Raw genomic sequence first — 22,907 nt, forward strand, 5'->3', positions numbered from 1 at the left:
CAGTAACAGCACGCGCCATGGGGGGCATAATAAATGGTGGTCCGCTTCTGGCCGATAACGGCGAAAAGATGGAGAAACCAGAAAGTAACAGTGAAGAAAAGGATCCGTGTGCCCCGGAGAGCGAGGAGACTCCATACGTTGTATCGCAAATGGCCAAATTTAAAGAGGAGACAGGGAACGTCTCTTGTGCTCGGGGCCGTGATTTACAAAATGTTTTGGAGGAAGCCTCCGCAAACCCGTCAGAAACGCAACGTTCAAACGCGCTCAGCGAACAACAGAGTCTGATATCCGAAGTCAATCATAAAGGAGAGATATCAACGGAGCGAAGAGAAAAACATGCTGAGTACAGAGATCCGGAGATACAGAGCGCGGCTGAGGAGCTCGGGGAGAAAAAAACATCTTCTAGCAAAGATAACGCTCCGTCCCTCGGAGGAAGAGAGCGGGGTGCGAGCTCGTTAAAGGCTAGTGGCGTTTCAGCAGAAAAAGACAATATATCACCCGAAAATAACGCTGGCAGTGACACGAATACCGAGGGCCAGCCGCCATCGATGGGTGATAATAAGATGGCTGCTTATTTACAAGCCAACAGCGAGGGTAAAGTTAACGAGCTGGATCGTCCGTACAGAACTGATGATTCCGTGGCACAAAACACAATCGATGCAGCCGTCGATAAAGGAACGGATAATCAGGATCCGTTACCCGCCGGTCCGTGTACTGATTCTCTTACAGAGAAAACCATGAGGGATGCTGATGGAAGAGGTGAACACAGAGTTCCACAAATAGAACATCACGTAAATAGAGACTATATAGAGGATACATTGTATGGGGATACTCTTTCCGCAGAGCAAAGGTCCAGTGGATCTTTGGGAAACGAGGAAGCATTGGTTGGGCTTGACCTTGAAGTTAGAAGTAATGAACACGTGCAGAAGGGTTATCTACTCGATGGCGCTAAGGCTGCTCAGCGAGATGGGGGGACGCTGGTTAAAGAAGGCGACGAGTCTCATGAGTCTCACAAGGAGAACGAAATCCAGACAGGAACTGAGAACCCAGGAGGTCTTAAAAGTCAAGAAGACAATGGGTCAAGATCTAGACAGCCATTAACGACATGCGCTAACGATTCCCCTTCGCACACACAGCGGAACGAGCAGAGCAACTCAAATAACAACCACAGCTCGGCCGAGGCTTCTGGGAAAACGAGAAAGAAGCGTCTCAGCCTGTCGGAGAACTCCAAAGTCATCATCGTGGTGGAAAGCCGAAGCGAGAAAATAGACATTCAAAAGTATCTGAGCGAGAGAAGCTCAAAGCACCCGATTTGGCAGGATACAAATTCCTCGCGTAACGAACCCGACGGCGCATCGAGTGACAACCAGAGAAAAAAAATCTGCCTCATCCTCCCGGAGAAACCCAACGGCAGGGAGACCAAACGAGCCAACAAGAAAATTAAGTAACAAACAGAAAAAGTTTCTTTGATGCAGGCTGAACGCTTTTTTTTTTTAGTGTCAGATACAATCAGCCTTTGTTTTGCAAACACGTCCGGCAGCAAACACGTTAAATTTCATGAAAACTCAAAAACATTTAACGAGGGCGCAATGACTTCATGTGACCACAAGGTGGCGCTATCTAATCTCAGATTGTAAAAGACATTTTTTAAAGGACTCTTTAGGCGTTCCGTCGGTCAAATCAATCTATATCTCCAGCTTTAATGCAAGTGATTGCGCGTACGGCTATGACTGTTATCACACGCAGCAAACAGGCTAATTAAATTGTGTTACTCATGTAAGGATACAATCTTTCTTTTTTGTTTTTTTGTCTCCTCTGCGATTCTCGATCATTTTACGGACATTCAGTTCTATGGAAGCCTCTGAATCAATGGATTCAGGTGAATTGGAATCGCAGGCGCGGATTTTATTATTTACATCGCGGGTTACATCGTAAAGTATCTTCAAATTGCCTCAAAATGTTAAGAGTTAAATAAATATTTTAATAAGCAGTTGTTTGTAAAAAAAGTATCAGTCCATTATCTATGTGACTAGGAGAGTAGGAGGAAGATTTGTAACGTCTTGGGTGAGACCAACATATTGGTTTCCAAGGTAACTATATGACGAAAATGTGTCCGTGTGAATCATCTGTTTTTATGAACATTAGAACATATGCATGGGTCTGTATTTCTGTTACATAATGTGGTGGTGGATAAGTGGAACAGCCTCCCAGCAGAGGTGGTAGAGGGGATTAAACATGCATGGCATAGACATACGACTCCTGAATCTAAGACGAGACCAAATCAAAGGGTAATACAGTGAGGGTATTAAACATGCATGGGATAGACATACGGCTCCTGAATCTAAGACGAGACCAACGACTGATTAAGGTTTGAGTCGTTACAGCAGGAGAAACGGGCGACTAGACGGGGGCCGGATGGGGCCGATCTGCCGGCAGGTTCTGGGTTTCTAAATGGGAAGGCAGACTTTATTTTTATTGGTTCTCCATTACGATGTAGAATGTTTTTCAAACAATATCGATGACATCATCAGCCTTTCCATCTAATAAAAAAGGAGTACATTGAGCAGGAAAAGCCAGCAATGTGAACATTAAGCCCAATTCCATTGATATTAATGCTTTTTACTTACTTCGGGGCAGGCGTTCCAGCCTCTCATTAATAAAGAAGATATCGGCTTCGGGATGGAATATCCGATCGGCGGTCTGACGTGATGATACGCCATGTCAGCAGCGGCTGCGGCTGGAAGAAACACAACGGCTTTCAGAACGTTAGTCTGGATTAAAAGTCCGCTTCATGCAGCCCTAATCAGTCGTTGGTCTCGTCTTAGATTCAGGAGCCGGATGTCTATCCCATGCATGTTTAATACCCTCACTGTATTACCCTCTACCACTTCTGCTGGGAGGCTGTTCCATTTATCTAGATTCAGGAGCTATGTCTATCCCAGACTCCCAGCAGAAGTGGTAGAGGGTAATACAGTGAGGGTATTAAACATGCATGGGATAGACATACGGCTCCTGAATCTAAGACGAGACCGATGACTGATTAAGGTTTGAGTCTTTACAGCAGGAGAAACGGGCGACTAGACGGGGGCCGGATGGGGGCCGATCTGCCGGCAGGGTTTTTTGTGATGGTCAAACACAAACCTTTATAAATTATACTCCGCCATTCCGAGGCTTCCCTTGAATGCCTTTTCTCTCTAATATTCTTGATGTCATTTCGGGACCTGTCTGCTGAAGGTGGTGAACGTTCGTCACGTGGCTGCACATTAGGACGCCGAGTAATCGGGGAGCCGGGCTCTGCGGGAGACGAGGCAGGGACCAGGCTGCCCTTCAACCTAAAATCCATCTGTCTGTCTTTATAAAGCAGGGATTTATTAATCTTCCGTCAAACCTCCCGATCTCTACATGCAAATATCTCGCCGAGAACCTTCGATTACCGCCACTAAATTACCGTCATATAACCGGATCGCCTCCATCAGCGGCCGCCATCGGATCGGAACATTAATTAGAAGCAGAATAGGTTTGTTGCGGATTTGTCGCTGATCTACTAAGCTCCTTGACCATCGAAAGCTCTGGGATTTTAAGAAAAGGCTCTGGGCTTCTTTGTTTATAAAACGTTTTATTTCTTCTATATGTTTTTCAACAACAGCAACGTAAATATGGAAAGAAAACATTAAATTTTGGGTAACTTAATTACCCCGGGCAAAAAAGAGATTCAGTGCAATGATTTCTAAAAGATCTGGTCTAACGAGATATTAACACTTCAGAGCAGGAAAATATGATTTTTTAGTATATTAAAAACAGAAAATTAAGTTATTATTAGAAATAACTAATTTGACAATGTAACAAAATCTCACGAATGACGGCCCCCACACGGCCCACACATGGATCCTTAGGGAAACCATGACTTATCAGGAGATGAAGATATTCTGAACCAAGTCACCTGTATTCAAGCAGGGATTCTATCTGGTAGAAAAGCACCAATCAGGACGTTCAGATATCATTAAATCAGAAGGGAATATGAAGGAGTCGGTTCTAGACTGCGTTAACCTGAGAATCTGCCCAATTCACCCCAAGACCCTGGGATTGGGGTAAAAACTAGACTTGTTCATTCGGATTCGTACAAATTGCAAAATTACCGAATTTTGGCAAATTTGTACGAAGCCACGAAAACGAGGTCAGACCCTCACAAAGCAGACAAAAACGAAGCAAAAAGCTTTGCAAAATTTGCAGGCCCTTTCACGCACGCACACTCACTCTCTCATTCTCGTTCACTCTCTTAATGTTTCCCTTCCTTCTCTGCCAACCACTTCTGCTTCTACATCTTTTTGTTCTTCATCTTCTCTCTTTTATCTTTTAGCTTCTATCTTCATCTGCATCTTTAGCTGCATCGCTTGGCACAAACTTCAGCCGAAATGATAGCACTTTGGGTGACGTCACCCAAAGCGCCGGCATTTTGGCAGAAGTTCACCTCTCCCCCGATCACTTTGCCGGAAGTTCACGCCAGCTTATACTCACAGAAATGCAGACGAAGATAGAAGATAAAAAAGATGAAAGATGAAGAACAAGAAAATGTGGAAGCAGAGGAGGATGTGGTCAGCAGAGAAGGTAGGGAAACATTTAGAGAGCAAGAGAGGGAATGAACGAGAGTGAGTGAACAAGATTGAGTGAGAATGAATGTGGGCACCGTTGCCCAAAAATGAATGGGCTAAAAACGAACCAAAAAATGAGTCTGAATAGTTTTTGGCACCATTTGCACATGTTTAGTAAAAACCCATAGAATCTGCCCATTTACCCCGAGTCTGGGGTAAAAACCCTAACCCATTCAGCCCCAGACCCTAACAACTGGTCTACTAATCCTAAAATCACGGGATTTGGGTACTAAAACCCCTGAGTCTCTGGAGGGTGAACCCTAGCAGTTTGCAGGCGCCATGTTTAATGTCGTTCTTTGCACCGTAACATACATTACACTCATTCTCATTGGTGGGATTTAAACATGCGCGGCGTACGGCCCGGGCTCTTTAATCATTTTGTTGTGACTTTTATCTCTTTTTTCTTCTGGGTCGATAGATTTTTATAGCAAGAGGAGCGAACGACAACGTTCTATGATCAGATAATATTGCTCTGGAACTCGGTTCCGTGAGTTCATTTACTAATTGATGCCGCGCTTTTATCCGAGTGAGGGAACGCGGCGTGCGGCCCAGGCCTTTGATCGTTATATTCTCCAAATCTCTAACCCTCCTAACGCTCGACTCGCATCCCTTCTCATCTCTCGCACTCTATATTCTACGCGCTGATTGAGACAACCAAACAACTCGCTGTATTAAACCCCCCCCCCAAACAATTTCCGGGTAAATCATCCGTATTTTATTATGGAAATTTGTCAATATAGTGTAATATTTTCTCCAAGCGAACAACCCCCCCCCCCCCCCCCCCGAAAACATTCCTTTTCCGTTTTGGGTTTAAAAGATCCCGGAATGTTGGCGTCCGAACGTTCCTAAATGAATCTAATCTGTTGCATGCACGGACTACTGTATTTTGAATAAAAATAATAGTTTTTCCTCCTCTTATAGAAACGTTAGTCGGCAGAAATGAATGAAATCCGTAATGTGTTCACGGGAGAGAAAATCTCATCAAATATCCGGATATGGGGGATTTTTCAGTAGATATATCGGCAGGGAAGGTCACAGGAGAGGTTACGATGTTACCGGTGAATCCAACCAGCGGCCGAGATAACGATTATGGAGGACGGGATGACGGCCAGAAAGGAGGCAGCGTCTGAGATCTCGATTTATCAGACTGGGCACAAAAATCTTGATTTTAGCTAATTGTGGAAATAATATTTAGTAAGAAAATAAATGATGTAGCGGGAGGTCTGTATTCCGGGTGATTATGGGGAAAAGGGGTTATTTTTACCCAGAATATAACCCAATATAGTTCCCATCCCAGAGCTTTATATTTATTATATATCTTAAAAACTGCCCCAAAATGTATTATATGTTTAAACATAAAGGCACTTTTTAATGCTCATTATTTTTTACTGCTTTATGGATGATATCATATATATATATATAATAATGCCAAAAACAACTAAATACTGGACACAGGAGATTTAAAGTCAAATTCTGTTCAATTACACAGATTTTTTTTCTTGTTTAAGGCTAAAAGTACGCGAGACCCTAAATAATCTTCCGCAATCCCCATGTAGATATTAAATATGTAAATGGCTGCGTGGTTACATGTAATTAAATATGTAAATTGTCAGTAAAATGTAATAAGCATATATTTATAGCTGGGTTCCAATCACATGGTTATAAATATGCATGGATATATATAGATATATTTATAAATAAATATATTTGTGGAGCTCTTTAATTTACGCAGAGAGCGCCCTTCAATGTTTTCACGACGATGTCTCGTTTCACGTGTAGATTGTTGTGAATACATTTCACCTAAAAGTTGACCGCTTTACCCCGTTAATCTATTGCCCCCCCCCCCCGGGACTGATGGGAACCCAGTTCTTAGTAAATTTATTTGGAATCCGGCAGCTGACTTGGTGGACAGAGGTTCTACTGGATCCAGCGGAACCCTGCAGGCTTCCATGGAACGCCGAGATACTGCGAGTTACCTTAACAGCCAAAAATGGGAACAATTTTCCTGGATTCCATCAACGGAATTCTGAGTTGACAACCGCAGATTTAGTCATTGAAACCAATTAAAAACCCACAAAAAGTACCTGGTTTCAGATGAGCAAACGGAACTTCTCCAGTCAGTAATTCCCAGAGACACAAAGCGTAACTAAATACATCAGCCTTAATCGTGTAGCGTGTGGACTGACTGAAGACCTCAGGAGCCATCCACCGAAGGTTCTGTAACGGAAGAACAAACGATGCATGGTTAATATGTTGCAGCTGTGTTATTGTCATGGTGGGCGCGCGGGGCAGGCCTGTCCTCCGAAGTCGAGTTCGTTGAGTTGGACATTGAGTTGTTGTCCTGTTGATATCAAGGTGAACGTCCTAGACATCGAGGAGCACTCAACAGCTGGTGAGTTGACCTGAACTGCTATTGGGTTTTGGTGAGGCCGTCAGTTGAGTTGGCCACATTTGTCATGCGAGTCTACCATGGACATTGGCGGCCATATTGGCCGTAGGGTTGTTTGGCGTCTCTGTCATCGGTATTGAGTTAACGGTCAACCTCAAGCTTTTCTGAATAGAGCCACTTGCGTTACGATGGCAGCCGAGTCAAGAGGATCTGTAGTCAGATGCAATTTAACCCCTTAAGGACAATGGGCGGTCCCAAAACCCATTGAAAACAATGCATTTTGAGCCCGTACATGTAAGGGCTTTGTCATTAAGGGGTAAACATAAGAAAGAATATCGCTGTCCAAAATTTAACGACCTCCCCATCCTTAAATTCTTACCCTAATTTCTAGAAACACAAGGGGGAAAAAATATTGGTATTTAGAAAATATGGAATTACAAGAATATGGCCGCATTTCTACAAAAATGATGTCATTTCCATTTACAAAATAAGAAATGGCCTTAAACGTTCGGGAAATTAGAAAATGTTTAGTGTGACTAAAAAAACGGCGGACGAAATTTCTTTGTTGTAACAAATTTTATTTATTTTTATTCCATTTTTATTCCCCCCCGTTATATTTGTTTAATATCGTGTTTTACCAGAGCTGTTACATAATGGCGAGAATTTAAATGAGAAAAAAAATATACAATAAATATTTGGGAAATCTCCTTCTTCCTGAGTTTTCATGCGCGATGCAGAAGGCAGACTGGATAAGCAAACTGCATTGTGAGTTCATGTAAAGTTCAGCACTTTATAGTTGTACCGGGAGTCGAAATAATTATACGCAAATAATTATATGCACACTGAGACAGTCATTTCGGTATAGTGGTTTTTTTTAACTGTTTTAGATTATTTGCATGTTTTTTTAATTTTTTTTTTAATTTTCCCACGGGAAGGCGCTGTTACCGTGCATTATAACTAAGAGATTCCGTCCAATTGTTATGAACACATCGGAAGGTCCGTTAATGGGCGATTTACCATCGTGTTGAGTAAACAGGAGCAGCCATTTTTATTACGGAATTACCTGCTGGCTCTAATGGAGCTACACGGGACGGGGAACATTTTGGTCCTTGAGCACAGGTGAGCTGAAGGTGAAGAACAAGAGGCCATGATCTAAAACTCGACGGTCAGGGGCTGAGGTGGAATGGAAGGAAGTTTCACTTTACTGAGAGGGGGGTAGATAAGTGGAGCAGCCTCCCAGCAGAGGTGGTAGAGGGTAATACAGTGAGGGCATTAAACATGCGTGGGATAGACATACGGCTCCTGAATCTAAGACGAGACTGATTAAGGTTCGAGTCGTTGCAGCAGGAGAAGCGGGGCGATTCTTGGCCATTGAATGGATCCGCATCCCAAAGCAAGGCCGCGTTATTAAAAATCCTTCTCCTTATCGTTATTCATGTTTTTGTCATTAAGTGCGGCTGTTAATTAGAACTTTCTGCACTCGCCGCTGCTATAGCAACAGGCGGACGGTGTATTTCTGTATGTGAGGAACGGGACGTTGACATGTTTTTTACTTTTTAAATCCAGTTTAATCGAAGTCTTGATACTACACGGGGAAAGCGCATTTATTTTTATTATTTTTGGTTCTGTTAAAGGGGGAGGATGAGGGGATTAGCGATGAGTCCGGGGCCACACGCTGCGGGACCCAATCTGGAGCGGCGTTAAGGGGTAATTATTATATAGAGCCGTCGGCCACAAATCCACCAGACGTTTGCCTTTACGTTTCTTTTTACTCCTTTCTTTCTCTTTCTTTCTTCACTTCCATCTCCTTTCTCTGTCTTCTCTTCATTTTCTCTCCACTCTCTTCCCTTTTGTCTCCTGTCCTTTCTATCTTTTTCCCTCTCCTTACTGATTCTTCTCTTTCCCCTCTTGTCTCTCTCCTCTCTTTCTCTTCTCCCTTTTTTATTTGTTCTTCTCTCCTTTCTTTCTTTCTTTCTTTCTTTCTTTCTTTCTTTCTCCCTCTCCATTCTACCAAATATTTTAGGAGTCACCAGTGAGACCGCACTCCCAGGCACTCCCTCTTCATGGAATGATAAAATTATCAGGGTATGAGATACAGATGGGGGAAAGCGGGGCAGTTCCCAGGGAAGCCGGGGCCCGTCGCTCCTTTTACACTCAATTAGCAAATCTCACACAAGTTTCTCCATTTGGACTCGAAATCCCCTCCCCCGATGTCCCGGAAATCGAGAGCCGCATCGGCCCGGTAAGGATTTATGAGCAGGTGGAAAATTATTAAACAAACAAAAATAATAATAATTTCCAAACCCCAGGCTGTTTGGTCATGTTGTCCTCGTCCAGTGACTGCAGGAATCTTGATTCTGGTAAAAACAAATAATATGCATTCTTCAGCTGGTGAACCGGAGGTATATATAGAAAATAAATAAAATTATTGAAATTCTCTTTCTAAACTAGATCCGAAAAGAGCCGATTTAAAGGTATTTTCCAGAACAACAAGTTATTATGTAAAATATGATGTCACCGAGTTCAAATACAGTCCGATATAAAAATACGTTATGTCATTGTATATAATATTCTCTAAAATTCATTTAGCATAGTAATACGGAAGCTCCTTTATGTTGGTATTTTCACCCAGGCAATTCGTTTTATTGGTACATTGAGCTGACACTCTAAGTGTCCCACATGATTTTTTTTCCATGACTTGACAGTCCTCTGAGGAACCGTGAGACACAGTGATGGTGTTTTTGGGGGTCTCCATGGCTGTTGGTCATGAAAGACGAAAGTCACACCAAGCATTGTGTGTCTACAGCTGAGTGACCGTCCATCCATCTCCGTCTGCCGTCTGTCTCTCTCCTAACAAGCCCCGGAATCTAATTATGTTTTTTTTTCTTGTAATGTCGCCAACATTAGCAAAGGTGGGTAAATGCTTCTAGAGGGATTAGCATTTTTCTTTGTGAAATACATTCATTTCAATCTGAATGTTAAACTCTGGTACTTCTTCCTTCTATCGATTAACAGCTAAATCCTCTTCTCTGCTTCTTTTCCCTACTGCATTGAGGCCTAGAGACAGAAGAGCCACCATAGAGAGGTACCGCAGAATGTCTTAAAAAGATGTACCATAGAGAGGCGCCATAGAGAGGCGCCATAAGGAGGTACGATAAGGAGGTACCATAGAGAGGCGCCATAGAGGGGTGTCATAGAGAGGCACCATAGAGAGGTGCCACAGAGTGTCTTAAAAAGATGTACCATAGAGAGGCACCATAAGGAGGTACCATAGAGAGGCGCCATAGAGGGGTGTCATAGAGAGTTGCTCTACTTCTCGGTCAAAGTGTTCTATTCAGCTTCAGTTAGAAAATTCTTTCCTGCTATAAATTAGCAACTAAATCCCCTTCTTTGCTTTTCCTTGATGTACGGAGACCTCAAGACAGGAGATCTATCATAGAGAAATACCAGAGGGGTGGATCGTCCCTCTGTCAGGGGGTTCTATCTGCTTCAGTTAAAACATTTCTTCTTTATTGGTTATTTACTTTCCAGAGGTTCAAGCGCTCAACGTCCGTTACTTCCTTCCTATACACGGGACGCGGTTCCCCTTTTTAAACGAATTCCCCCGTGGATCGGTTTCTGCTCCTCGCGCGAGTTTTGTCGTCTCTTAGTAAAACATGAAATGTATACGAAAAGAAGAATCGTATTAATTGTCGGGACGCTCACCTCCGAAATCTGCAACGACCGCGTGGCCGTCCTCATAAAGCAGGATATTGTGGCTGAAAAGCAATAAATCGGGTCACTTGTTATTTATCTCAAAGCTCTCTGGACTTCGTTAGAATGTTAAGAAAAAGAATTTTAATAAGCATTAGAACGATTATACCGACTGTTACGACAGCAGGACTGGAGAATGGAAAAGGGACAGTTTGAGTAATGAGGTCGATAATCAAATACGAAACGCGATAAATCATCAAATATTAAATAACGACCAAGAAACCAAAAACTGTTACATTTTAACAGGAAGTCGGGACATTATTTGGAGGAGTTTGGCAGATCTTTGAACGGCTACGGGGGCATCAAACAAGACAGACCAGGTGCCCATGCCTTCCAACTGTCCCGCTTTGCACAGGACCGTCCTGATTTTGCCACTTTATCCCGCTTTCCAGGACAGAGGAAGAGCTCAGCGGGATTCTTTCTGTGCGACACCGAAAAATACACACCGCGCATGTGCAACATTGTGAGCATGCGCAGTAGTACTACCATTTTGAGTGACACTCTAGCTCTGCTCAATCCACCCAGGGTAGACGTTTAGAGGCATGGGTACCATAATGAAATCAATAAATATAGTATAAAAACTGGCTATTCTGGACTACCACTCACATCACTCTTATCAGGCCGAAGGCGACGATGCCCCTTTTAGAAAACCCATTGCCCATCTTCTGTGATAAGAACGTAAGTGGGGCAAACCACAATTTAGTGAATCAACCCCCAAGTCATTGACCCATCTACAAAAACCAAAGAGTTCACTGGATAGAATTGAAAGGGTTAAACTGATAAAGAACTCCCCCCCATTGGAATCAGCTTTTCCCAGATCCTTATAGTTCTGCGTTTGCTTTGAAAGGACGTCACCGCCGATCGGATGGAAGCCTTTGATTTACAGCCGGTGGGGAAATGGCGCTCTAGGGGTTAAATTATTCAAATAACTGGGGTGAAAAATGTGATTTCCTACATGGAGAAAAACTCTTGGTTTAAACATAAATGTCTTATCTGAAATCAGATTATGCAAATTTCGTCGGAATCGGCGAACGCAAGAACATTTCCAGCCCCGTGATATGTAAAATGATTCATTTTATTACAAGCCTTTGAAGTCATGGAAACAGAAATCTTAATAAATGGAGAAAATCTGAGACACCAAGTTCATCAAAACAAACCCAGAACCCGCAGGCAGATCGGCCCCCATCCGGCCCCCGTCTAGTCGCCCGTTTCTCCTGCTGTAAAGACTCAAACTGGTCTCGTCTTAGATTCAGGAGCCGTATGTCTATCCCATGCATGTTTAATCCCCTCACTGTATTACCCTCTACCACCTCTGCTGGGAGGCTGTTCCACTTTTATCTGACTTTTAGAATTTTCCCGTGAAGAGATTAGTAAAACCAATTTTCCGTTGTAGTCCTTTTTTCAGTAAACCCTTCTTCTCTGGTTCTTTAGATAAAATTGATGCCCTGCCAATCAAAGATGAAATAGCCGGACGCTTAATACCCGAGTTCAAAGCCTCTAGAATAAACGCAGAGAGGTGCATGTAAAAAAAATATATATGTAAAATTAAAAAATGCCGTTATTATGTGAATTCACAAATATGTTTTAATGCCGCGACGCCGATTCGCAGACAGGAACTCAATACCGTGGCTGTAGCCAGCAGTGAAAACGTGGAAAACATAATATTTTACAGCAAATATTTAAACAGCGCAGTAAAATTGCTTTTTATTTAGTACTAAATATGTAACGTTTTATTTTGCTGGAAATTACCTTAGAAACGTGATTGTGTATTCCCGTCGCTATGAATACATGAATAGCCACATAACATGAATATTTATTACTGTAGCCGGGTAACATGGAGCTCGCGTCATAATAGAGGCTGGGGAGGAGTATAACGGATGAAGGAGAGATCTACACGTAAAATAAACATAGAAACAGAGTCTGCCGGCAGATCGGCCCCATCCGGCCCCCGTCTAGTCGCCCATTTCTAAAAGACTCAAACCTTAATCAGTCGTTGGTCTCGTCTTTGATTCGGGAGCCATACGCCTGTCCCAAGAAGCCATCAAACCCCTCATTCGCTTTGTAACCAGAGCTGCTTGACTCTATATAGGTCTTTAAAGCTTACATGCAACCAGGAACCTCGTGGGATTTACTTAAAAGTCAGCCATGGTCAGGCTCCTATCTGACTGGGTTCCTTGATCATGAACAATGAGACCGGCACTTTCACTACCAGAGACCCAACCTTCCCTTGTATCCCTAGATACCCAGGTTACTGCAGTCCCCACATCTTAGTTTTTGGGGTCAATAAGCACCTTCCTAACCTGCATGTACAGACAGTGTAGCCCCGCCCCCGAGGATCAATTATTCTTTATGACAGGTTTTAAGCTGCCTGTTATGTATTTAATAATCTACACTTACTGGATCTAGATATATTTACTATATAATGATCACCCAAGAGCTTGCCACTGTCTCTGCTTTGTATGGGGCCCGCATTTCGACATGGCCTCCTATTAAAGGGACAGTAACGTCTTATTATAAACGGTATATATATATATATATATATATATACACACACACACACACACATTTTAGCTCAGAAGATGGAGAAATGGACAGCTTGTAGCCATGAGATAAAATCTTTTAGACCTTCTGGTTTTGTGAATCAAGTAAAGAACTAGAACCTCTTTATGTAAAAATTGACATTACTACACACTGTGACGTCCCCAATTTTTGCATAATTACTGTGAAACTGTAAGGTTTATCTCGTATTGTACATAAAGAAATATTGTTATCGCAGGATTGTAAAATATTACCAATAAAATGCGTTCAGGTTTTGGAATAATTCATCTGGAGACGCTTATCACTGCGAGAGCGTCCCTGCGTGACTGTTACAGTGCAGCTTATACATAATCCACGGCGCGAGATAAAAAAGATGAGTCTCTGCAGCTCGGAAACAATAAAACGCGAGAAAACCACAAAAAAAAAGAAAAAAGAAAGCAGGTACATATGGAAAAAGTCTAATTGTTTGTGAAAAAACCCAACTGATCCGTGAAGAATTATAAGAAATAAAATAAAAATATAAAAAAATTGGGAATGATAAATTATGTTTATCGGCGACCAGGCGCGGGGTACTGGTAATGTTTTTTTTATTAAAAATTGGAAAAGACAAAGTATCCTTGAAATAATATTTTCCAGGATGAAGAGGATTTAAACTCTGTCACCCAGAACCTCAAATCAACGTCCTCGGGATTGGAAGACTCGAGGTAATGGACGTGTTCGTAAAATAAGTAATAGTCTTACAGAGTGTTCTAAAAGTCGGGATTTGGTCTCAGAAATAAGGATCATTGTTCCGCTATTCATCATAAAACAAAGCGCAGACTCCACGGAAACGTTCTTACTGCGATGTCGGCCAGAATATATATCTCAAGGCTAACGTTTGAGTGCTTCACGCGATGAGAGACAGGATTATTGGGTGCTTAATAAACGTGAAAGAAGCCAAAAAACCCCCCTCCAGAACAAATAAAAACTATATAAAAAAGGAGAGAATGTACATGTTCTGGAAACTTTTACAATGAAATCATCCTCAAAGTCAAAAACAGAACGTTGCCACGGATATTATGGAATACTATAAATGGTTTTTTTATGGGTTTTGCTTATTTGGTGCATTCTTACAAATTTCCAAAAACGAGGGCGGACCCCAAATGACACAAATGAGAAAATATTCATTATATATTCGTTCATCCGTTTTTTTTTTCTCCTCGCCTTTCATCTCTTTATCTTAATCCCTTGGAATCTGCACATTTTCTATGATGTCATCCATCAATCAATTGACACGTGTTACACGTTATCGACTCGTACTTTACATGAAACGGTCTTTCCTGCTCTTTCTTTAGTAAATAAACCCCAATTTGTCTCAGACATCATTCTACTGGTTCATTGGCACCCAAGGAATATCCCGGGGTGTGATGTCACATAGGAACCTGCATACTCAATAATAAAGGTGGGCATAAAGTATACCTTTTGGGGAAACCTTGACAACATTATTTGTCTCCCAAAATAACGCTTTCCCTGCCTATCAGGTTCAGCAGAAAATTCGGTGGCGTTTTTAATTCGGGAATGAAATTTGTTGCCTGTTGCCCACATTCACTCTCTCTCTTTCCCTACCTTCTCTGCTGACCGCTACCGCTTCCGCTTTTTCTTCCTCTATCTTTTATCGGTGGGCAGAGAAGGTAGGGAAACATTTAGAGAACGTGAGTGAATGAGAGTGTGAGAGAGTGAATGAGAATGTGAGAGAGTGAGTATGAGTGTGAGTGAAATGGCCCACGCATTTCAGACAAAAATTTGGATCTTTTTTGCCTCGTTTTCGCGGCTTTGTAAAAATCACCTATTTTACCAAAATTGTGTGAATTTGCAATTAGTACAAATCCAACACAAGTCCATTATCTACCCATTGTACACCGCTACGGAATATGATGGCGCTATATAAAACAAAAAAATAATAATAATGACGGTGGAGATGCAGGTTCTTTTGTGGATGTTTCCACGCGGTGGAAAGTGCTTTTTTTTAAAAAAAAATTAATTTTAGAATATGGGTGAAAGTTCTTCTATTTATTAAAATGTACAAATCCCACCAGAGGATACAAAATACGTTCCAGCAAGACCCCCAGTGCTGCGACTAGAAGGAGATTCTCAGCACTAAAGCAGAACGGATCAGAATCTTACGTAAAAATAGAAAAATGAAGCACAAACACTAATGCAAAAAAAAATCCAGCTTTACCTGTTCAAATCGCGGTGAATGATGGGGTAGGTCAGATTATGGAGATATTTCATTCCTTTGGCGACATCCACGGCGATGATTAGTTTTGATTGCAGATCAAGATTTCTATAATAAAAGCCAAGACGTTAAAGAGAGAAGGACCGAGGAAGACTTCTTTTTACTTTATTCTGGTAGTGGAGATTCTTATTCCTTTAAGATATACACATTTTCATATTTAAGAATATTAATTTGCCTGTAAAATGATAAATAAATTAATAAATATATCTAAGTGTATCCGATATTGTTATGTTTTTAATACATTTGTCATATTATTGATTTCCAGATATTTCATACGAACTTTATGCTATAATCAGCTTTTTTTCTTTACGGCTGTAAATTGTTTTATATCCCCAGAATATCACAAAGTTCAGGTTTTGTGGACTAGAAAAGTTTTTGTAGTTGAGAAAGCACAAAGGTTACATTATAAAGGGTAACAGCCTCCCAGCAGAAGTGGTAGAGGGTAATACAGTGAGGGTATTAAACATGCATGGGATAGACATACGGCTCCTGAATCTAAGACGAGACCAACGACTGATTAAGGTTTGAGTCGTTACAGCAGGAGAAACGGGCGACTAGACGGGGGCCGGATGGGGCCGATCTGCTGGTGGGTTCTTGGTTTCAGAGAGAATTACCTTTTTTGTTCATGCAGGAGGGAGAAGAGCGATCCTCCTGAAATATACTGAGTTACTATAGCGAACTGGCTGGGGTCGTCGAGACACGCACCGACGAACTGAATGACGCACGGGTGGTTAAGTCGACAAAGGATGGACACCTCTCGACAGAACATGTCCACGTCAGACTTGGAGCAATATGTGTTGGCTCTGTATCTGATAAAACAAAAAATAATATATGAAAAAAATAAAAACAACAACAATAATAATATAATAATAAAAACAAAAAACATCTATAATAATAGTAATAATAGAAACATGGTTGTACATCCAGATAATATTTTCCAATCACCAAATATAATTTGCGAAACTGCGAAATATGTAGAATTTCGGCACCTAAAACGATGTTTTATGCCGCTTTACACAATCCTATAGGAGCCGAAGGGTTAATTTTGTCCCTTCTTCTTCTTCTCTTCTACTGGATACATTTTTTGCTTTTGTCTCCTTGTTACACTTCATATATTGTTGTCTTTTGGGAGATGTGGTTTTTAACATCAGTCTGTAGTCTTGTCTTACTGGTACTGCCGTTTCCATGGTAACATCATCCCCGTCTCTTCCCAGAATGAATTGACTTCTTTTTTTTCCTCTAATAAATCATGCGAATATCAAACTATAAAGATATCTTGGAAAATGTCCCAGTAAGTGGGTCAGACTAATGATATTTGTAAATGTCATTTTTATGTGAATCTCTCCTTTCTTGAGAGACAGCGTCCTGATCCTAGGAAGGTTGGAGCGGAACATTTAACCCTCGTGTGTAACCATGAAACATCGGTTTGATCTTGTGATCCTGAAACGGTGTTATCTGCAAGGAGCAAAATCCTTTATACAAACACTAGCAGCCGAGATTATTGGATATGGAGTTTTTCTACTGTGTTAATGAGAAGAAGGGGTTAAAATCTGCCGAATCTTTAATATAAAACTTGTCCAAACTGCAACATTTTATTCTACAAAACCACAGAGAGAACATTGTATCACTTTTTTTAAATCAACGAAAAGCAAGGTTTAATGTAAGGAAGTTTTACTTTACTGAGAGGGTGGTAGATAAGTGAAACAGCCTCCCAGCAGAAGTGGTAGAGGGTAATACAGTGAGGGTATTAAACATGCATGGGATAGACATACGGCTCCTGAATCTAAGACGAGACCAACGACTGATTAAGGTTTAAGTCGTTACAGCAGGAGAAACAGGAGACTAGACGGGGGCCGGATGGGCCAATCTGCAGGCAGATTTAAAAGTATTAAATTTGTTTGGATTTATTATTGTTTTCTCATCTTTTTTAGATTTGGTTCTGATAAGTAGTCGGCTGTGTGGAGGAAGGAGGGTGAATTTTTTTTTTTTTTTTTTTTTAATAGAACTTCTGAAGTTGTTGGAAAAGTAAATAGTAAGAATTTATAGCTTTTCTTTGTGAATAATTTTATTTTTCAGATTTACCTTTTGACGGCCACAATTTTGTTTCTGCATCTCCCTTTATAAACTTTCCCAAACGAGCCTACAATTTAAAAAAAAAAACAAAAAAAAAAAAACATGGATTCTTTAAAACAAAAAAAAAAGTAAATACAGTGTAATTTTTTTTTTTTTTACCTGATCCAATTATTTCATGAAATTCAATTTCGGACATCTGAAGGTGAAAGTGGGAGGGCAGGCTGGCACGTAACAGGAGCACGTCGGCCTTCTCTGCAAAAAATAGATAAAAATTAAACAGATTTTTTTTTTTTTTTTTTAAACGTGACCTTAATTGGAAAATCCAACGGCCTTTGAACCCTTAGAGCTCCTGGAAAGATTTTACGATACAAAATGCGCAAAGGGTTAAATGTGGTCATTTCCAACCAGTTTGTGATTGGCGCTGCGCCCACATTAAACATTCAGATGTGTTTTTTTGGGCTATTTAGTGCATCTGTCGATGGTGCAGTCAGATCCTAATGACAATCTGCTTGGGATAAACTAATGGAGTATTTATGCCAAACTATGTTTAATATAGTTTCAGGAAAACTTTCAGTTTTTAAAAGCAGCAGATTTTTTTTGACACCTACTAACGATACAATCTCTGTCCTCAGTTAACCCAAATCGATTCTAAAAATGTTAAAAGGGGTTTTCTTAGGTGCTCCAAAGGAACAAAATAAAATGTTTGAGTTTTAGAAGAGAGGCTTGCAAGTGGATTTTTTTCTAAAAATACTTTTGTGTAAAAAAAATTATTAAATTCAATTATTATTATTATTATAAAGGGAGCATTTTTAAAATACGTTTTTGTTAAAAAATAATTTTTTGAAGACAATTTTTTAAATACTTACGTATTTTTTATTTAAACAGGCAGTATTTTTTTAAATAAAAATGTCAAATATTTTTTTCTGATTAAATGCAATAATTTTACCTTTTTGATAGAAGAATGTTTTTGGATTATTTATTTATTACCATTATATTCATTTTCTAGTAAAATGAATAAAATGGTAATAAATAAATAATCCAAAAACATTCTTCTATCAAAAAGGTAAAATTATTGCCAATATAGTATGTTCCACAAAGTGTCTGGAATATTAGCTAATTTTTCCATGTAGTATCACAAAGTGCCACTAGGGGAGTGCAAACTGGTTTTTATCAGTCCTTGTATTGACAGAGGGGGCATTAGGAATGTGTCCAATACCCTTCTCTTTGGGCTTTGGAAAATTTGCCCCTTTTTAATGCTATTTATTATTTAATTAACTTTCCCAGGTTCCCGGGATTTATTTTAAGGGAAATCTTACGGCCACCGCTTATTTTTATCTTTGCCCATCTCGCTGGTTTTGCTGAATGTCCATTACCTTTAGTCATGCTCTTGATTTTTCCGAGAGGTGAAGGAACCGATACGTACGAGCCGTCTGAAAGAAGCCAAGAAGATTAAACGCTGCAAAAATAATCATCACCCTTAATGCAGCATTAGCAAAAATATACAGTTTGTGGAATGTCTGAATTAAACTTTTTGTTATTTTAATAGATTTCTGAGTATAACCTTTTCACCTCTACTGAGAATTATAATAATACTACTAATAATACAAATATTAACAATAATACTAATATCACTAATAATACTAATATACTCATACAACTACTACTACTACTAATACTACTAATAACATTAACAATACTAATACTGATATACTACAACTAATAATACTAAAATACTACTAATAAAATACTACTACTATCACTACTACTAATAATACTAATATACTACTAATAAAAATACTACTAATACTACTACTAATATCACTAATAATACTAATATACTCATACAACTACTACTCCTACTAATACTACTCAAAATAATAATACTAATATCACTAATAATACTAATATACTCATACAACTAATAATAATAATACTAATAATACTACAAATAACATTAATAATACTGACATACTATAACTAATACTAAAAACTACTAATAAAAATACTACTAGTACTAATAATAAAAATACTACTAACACTACTGCTAATATCACTAATAATACTAATATACTCATACAACTACTACTACTACTACTACTAATAATAATAATACAACTAAAGATACTAATATCACTAATAACACTTATATCACTAATAATACTAATATACTCATACAACTAATAATCATACTACTACTACTAATAATAACAACCATACTAATAATTATACTAATACTACTAATACAAATATTAATAATAATAGTAGTATACTCATACAAATACGAATACTAATACTACTACAAAAAATAATAATACTAATATCACTAAAAATACCAATATCACTAATAATACTAATATACTCATAAAACTACTACTACTACTACTTAAAATAATAATTCTTATATAACTAATACTAATATAATGAATAGTACTAATATACTCATACAACTACTACTACTACTACTACTACTACTAAAAATAATAATAATACTAATATAACTAATAATAATATTATACTCATACAACTAATAATAATAATACAAATACTACTACTAATACTATTATCACTAATAATACTAAAACTCATACAACTACTACTACTACTACTATTAATATACCCATATAAATACTACCAATACTACTAATACTCATCATCATCAGTGAAGATAGAGGGTGGTCAATGGGGGAAAAGAGGGGCACAGGGATTTGGGAACAGAAGAGGGACTCGCTAAACGTAACCAGGATATTTGGCACGTGGCAATAAAGGTGTTTGTAATGCACAGCGATGCCTCGCGTCCGCCTGTAGCACTGAAAGGGTTAAAGAGGTTCTCTAGCTGCTTCTCCGGTGATTAGCGGCATCCGATCCGAACAGATCATTCCGTCGCTTTCACGGCCGCACCGAGCAGACGCCTTCGGCCGTTTCTCTACTTCTTGGACGGCTCCGAGAACTTAAAATAGAATAGACTGAAGTTAAGTACCTCCGCCGGGCTGCGAGTACTCGTTACACGGAGATTCGTCCTGAGGTCTCTTATAATGTTTCAGCAGCGTTACGATTCCATCATGACCTGAAAAAAAAGAAGTCTCTATGAGCTTTCAACGCTTCTTTCCGGCCCCCGCGGGCGGCTTCTGTCAGCGACATCAAAGGCTAACACAAGAACTCCGGGGTTCGCCAATATACGGCGGTCACCCGCAGACAATGAGAGACGAAAGAGTAAAAAAGGGCAAAGGTTTCATTTTGCGCAGCAGATATTTCTGTTTATCCCGTAACGCTTATAATTTATCTTATTTTTTCGGATTCTTCTGGGTGTTGCGCAAGTTTGTCCCCACGCAGTTTTTAGCACCAGGGACCGATCGCTTTCAAATATCGTTTAAAACAAAAAAAAAGAGTAATATTTTCTACAATTTAGCAATTAATTTACTAAGAGGGTTGTAGTTAAGTAGAACAGCCTCCCAGCAGAAGTGGTAGAGGGTAATACATGAGGGGATTAAACATGCACGGGATAGACATACGGCTCCTGAATCTAAGACGAGACCAACGACTGATTAAGGTTTGTGAAATAATCCCCTACTGCGTTGGACTACAGCTGGCTGTGCATGATGGGAATTGTAGTCGGCAGCAGCTCTGGAGTCCAAAAGAAGCGTGTGAGACGATTCAGTGACATCATTTTCCAAGACCCCGGAGACTCCACCGTACAGGATGAGGAAGTCGTCGGTACCTTTCTCGTACGCCCACATGAGACACGTCTGCTCGTCTTTCTCTCCGCTGGATCTGCTGGGATCGCAGGCGACGAGGTTCATGTCAGCTCCTCGGTCGAGTAGAAACTGCACCAGGCGGATGTGGCCGTGATAGCAGGCGCAGTGCAGCCCTAAAAACAAAGCGGGGAAAGGAAGTAAAGGTAACTTCGGATTAGGCAAGGATTACGGAGCCGCACCATAAAGCCTTCCTGGGGAAACACGCAGAAAATTACAATGTGGTGGAAAAAACATTCGATTTTACTTTAAAACTATTATACTGCCAGCAGAAAAATCTGTACAGCGCCACGGAATATGATGGCGCTATACAAATAATAATTAATAATAATAATAATAATAAATGATTTAGTATACAAGACAAGGAAACAACTGAAACGTTCGAGAAGAAATAAAAAGGAGATAATTCTAGGACTTCTTTAACAAGAGACCAGAATCTAAAACTAGAAGGTCAGACTTTAAGATGGAATGTAAGGAGATTTTACTTTACAGAGAGGGTGGTACACAAGTGGAACAGCCTCCCAGCAGAAGTGGTAGAGGGTAATACAGTGAGGGGATTAAACATGCATGGGATAGACATACGGCTCCTGAATCTAAGACGAGACCAACGACTGATGAAGGTTTGAGTCTTTGCAGCAGGAGAAACGGCCGACTAGACGGGGGCCGGATGGGGCCGACCTGCTGGTGGGTTCTGGGTTTCTATGTTACTTTGTATCTAAAGCCTTTCTTATTATAATCAGTAACAGCTGTTGCCCCCTCTGTACCCCTAGGTGGGATCTGGGTGCTTAGCGAGTAGGATTTGGCAAAAAATGTTTGTTCCGTGTTCTAAAAATGGTGGAAAGTAGCAGTTCTCACGCGGCTCTATTCCCAATCAGCGCAAGCAGGTGACGTTTGTCTCACCTGTGTGACCGTCCCGTCCTTGGTGATTGACACTTAACACGTTTTGGTCGAGAAGGAACTTGACGAGGTCTATATTCTTGCCGTAAGTGCAGGCGCTGAAAACAAAGAAGAAACCAAATTCCAAAATGTTTCCAACACAGAAGTCCGGGAAGACCGAGGAGAAGACGTCTGGAAGTCCCAATGACTGGAATTAACCAGTTCTTTGGCGTTGGCCGTACCTGCTTGGGGCTCTTGGTGGCATGTTCATACACGGTGGTCTTCGAGAACCCCATAAATGTATAAGGAACCCCGTAGGAATTATCGGTTGGCCAAGATGGTGATTTTTACCTGTGGAAAGCTGTTTCACTGAAGATATTTTCCTTGGTCAAACTTTCCGTGCCGGATAATTGAATAAGTTCTTTGACCACCTCGAATTTTCCATTGTAACAGGCGCTGTTGGTAAAAAAAAAATTAAAAAAAAAATTTAAAAAAAAAATATATATATATATTTATATAAAATTAAAAATAAAAAATAATAATACAAATACATACATATATAAAATAACTAAAATAATAATAAAAAATATATAAAATTTAAATAA

At 40.1% G+C, this 22,907-nt stretch overlaps 1 protein-coding gene across 1 annotated transcript in view; it reads right to left on the reverse strand.

Moving 5' to 3' along the window:
- The window catches only part of LOC149278410 (serine/threonine-protein kinase TNNI3K-like), a 47,783-nt gene that overhangs the window by 18,498 nt on the left and 6,378 nt on the right, over nucleotides 1-22,907 (reverse strand). Inside the window, exons 9-21 of the mRNA XM_089502001.1 lie at nucleotides 22,654-22,758; nucleotides 22,327-22,421; nucleotides 21,393-21,542; nucleotides 20,655-20,741; nucleotides 19,051-19,107; nucleotides 17,837-17,929; nucleotides 17,687-17,744; nucleotides 16,219-16,413; nucleotides 15,548-15,652; nucleotides 10,744-10,796; nucleotides 9,343-9,395; nucleotides 6,734-6,866; nucleotides 2,628-2,737 (exon numbers count right to left, since the gene is read on the reverse strand). Coding sequence (XP_089358127.1) covers nucleotides 2,628-2,737; nucleotides 6,734-6,866; nucleotides 9,343-9,395; nucleotides 10,744-10,796; nucleotides 15,548-15,652; nucleotides 16,219-16,413; nucleotides 17,687-17,744; nucleotides 17,837-17,929; nucleotides 19,051-19,107; nucleotides 20,655-20,741; nucleotides 21,393-21,542; nucleotides 22,327-22,421; nucleotides 22,654-22,758 — 1,294 coding nt within the window. The remainder of the gene's footprint in view (nucleotides 1-2,627; nucleotides 2,738-6,733; nucleotides 6,867-9,342; nucleotides 9,396-10,743; nucleotides 10,797-15,547; nucleotides 15,653-16,218; nucleotides 16,414-17,686; nucleotides 17,745-17,836; nucleotides 17,930-19,050; nucleotides 19,108-20,654; nucleotides 20,742-21,392; nucleotides 21,543-22,326; nucleotides 22,422-22,653; nucleotides 22,759-22,907) is intronic.

This window comes from Sceloporus occidentalis, unplaced genomic scaffold (genome assembly GCF_023333645.1).
Source record: "Sceloporus occidentalis isolate IW3139 unplaced genomic scaffold, rSceOcc1.0.p SCAF_190, whole genome shotgun sequence".
Taxonomy (NCBI): domain Eukaryota; kingdom Metazoa; phylum Chordata; class Lepidosauria; order Squamata; family Phrynosomatidae; genus Sceloporus; species Sceloporus occidentalis.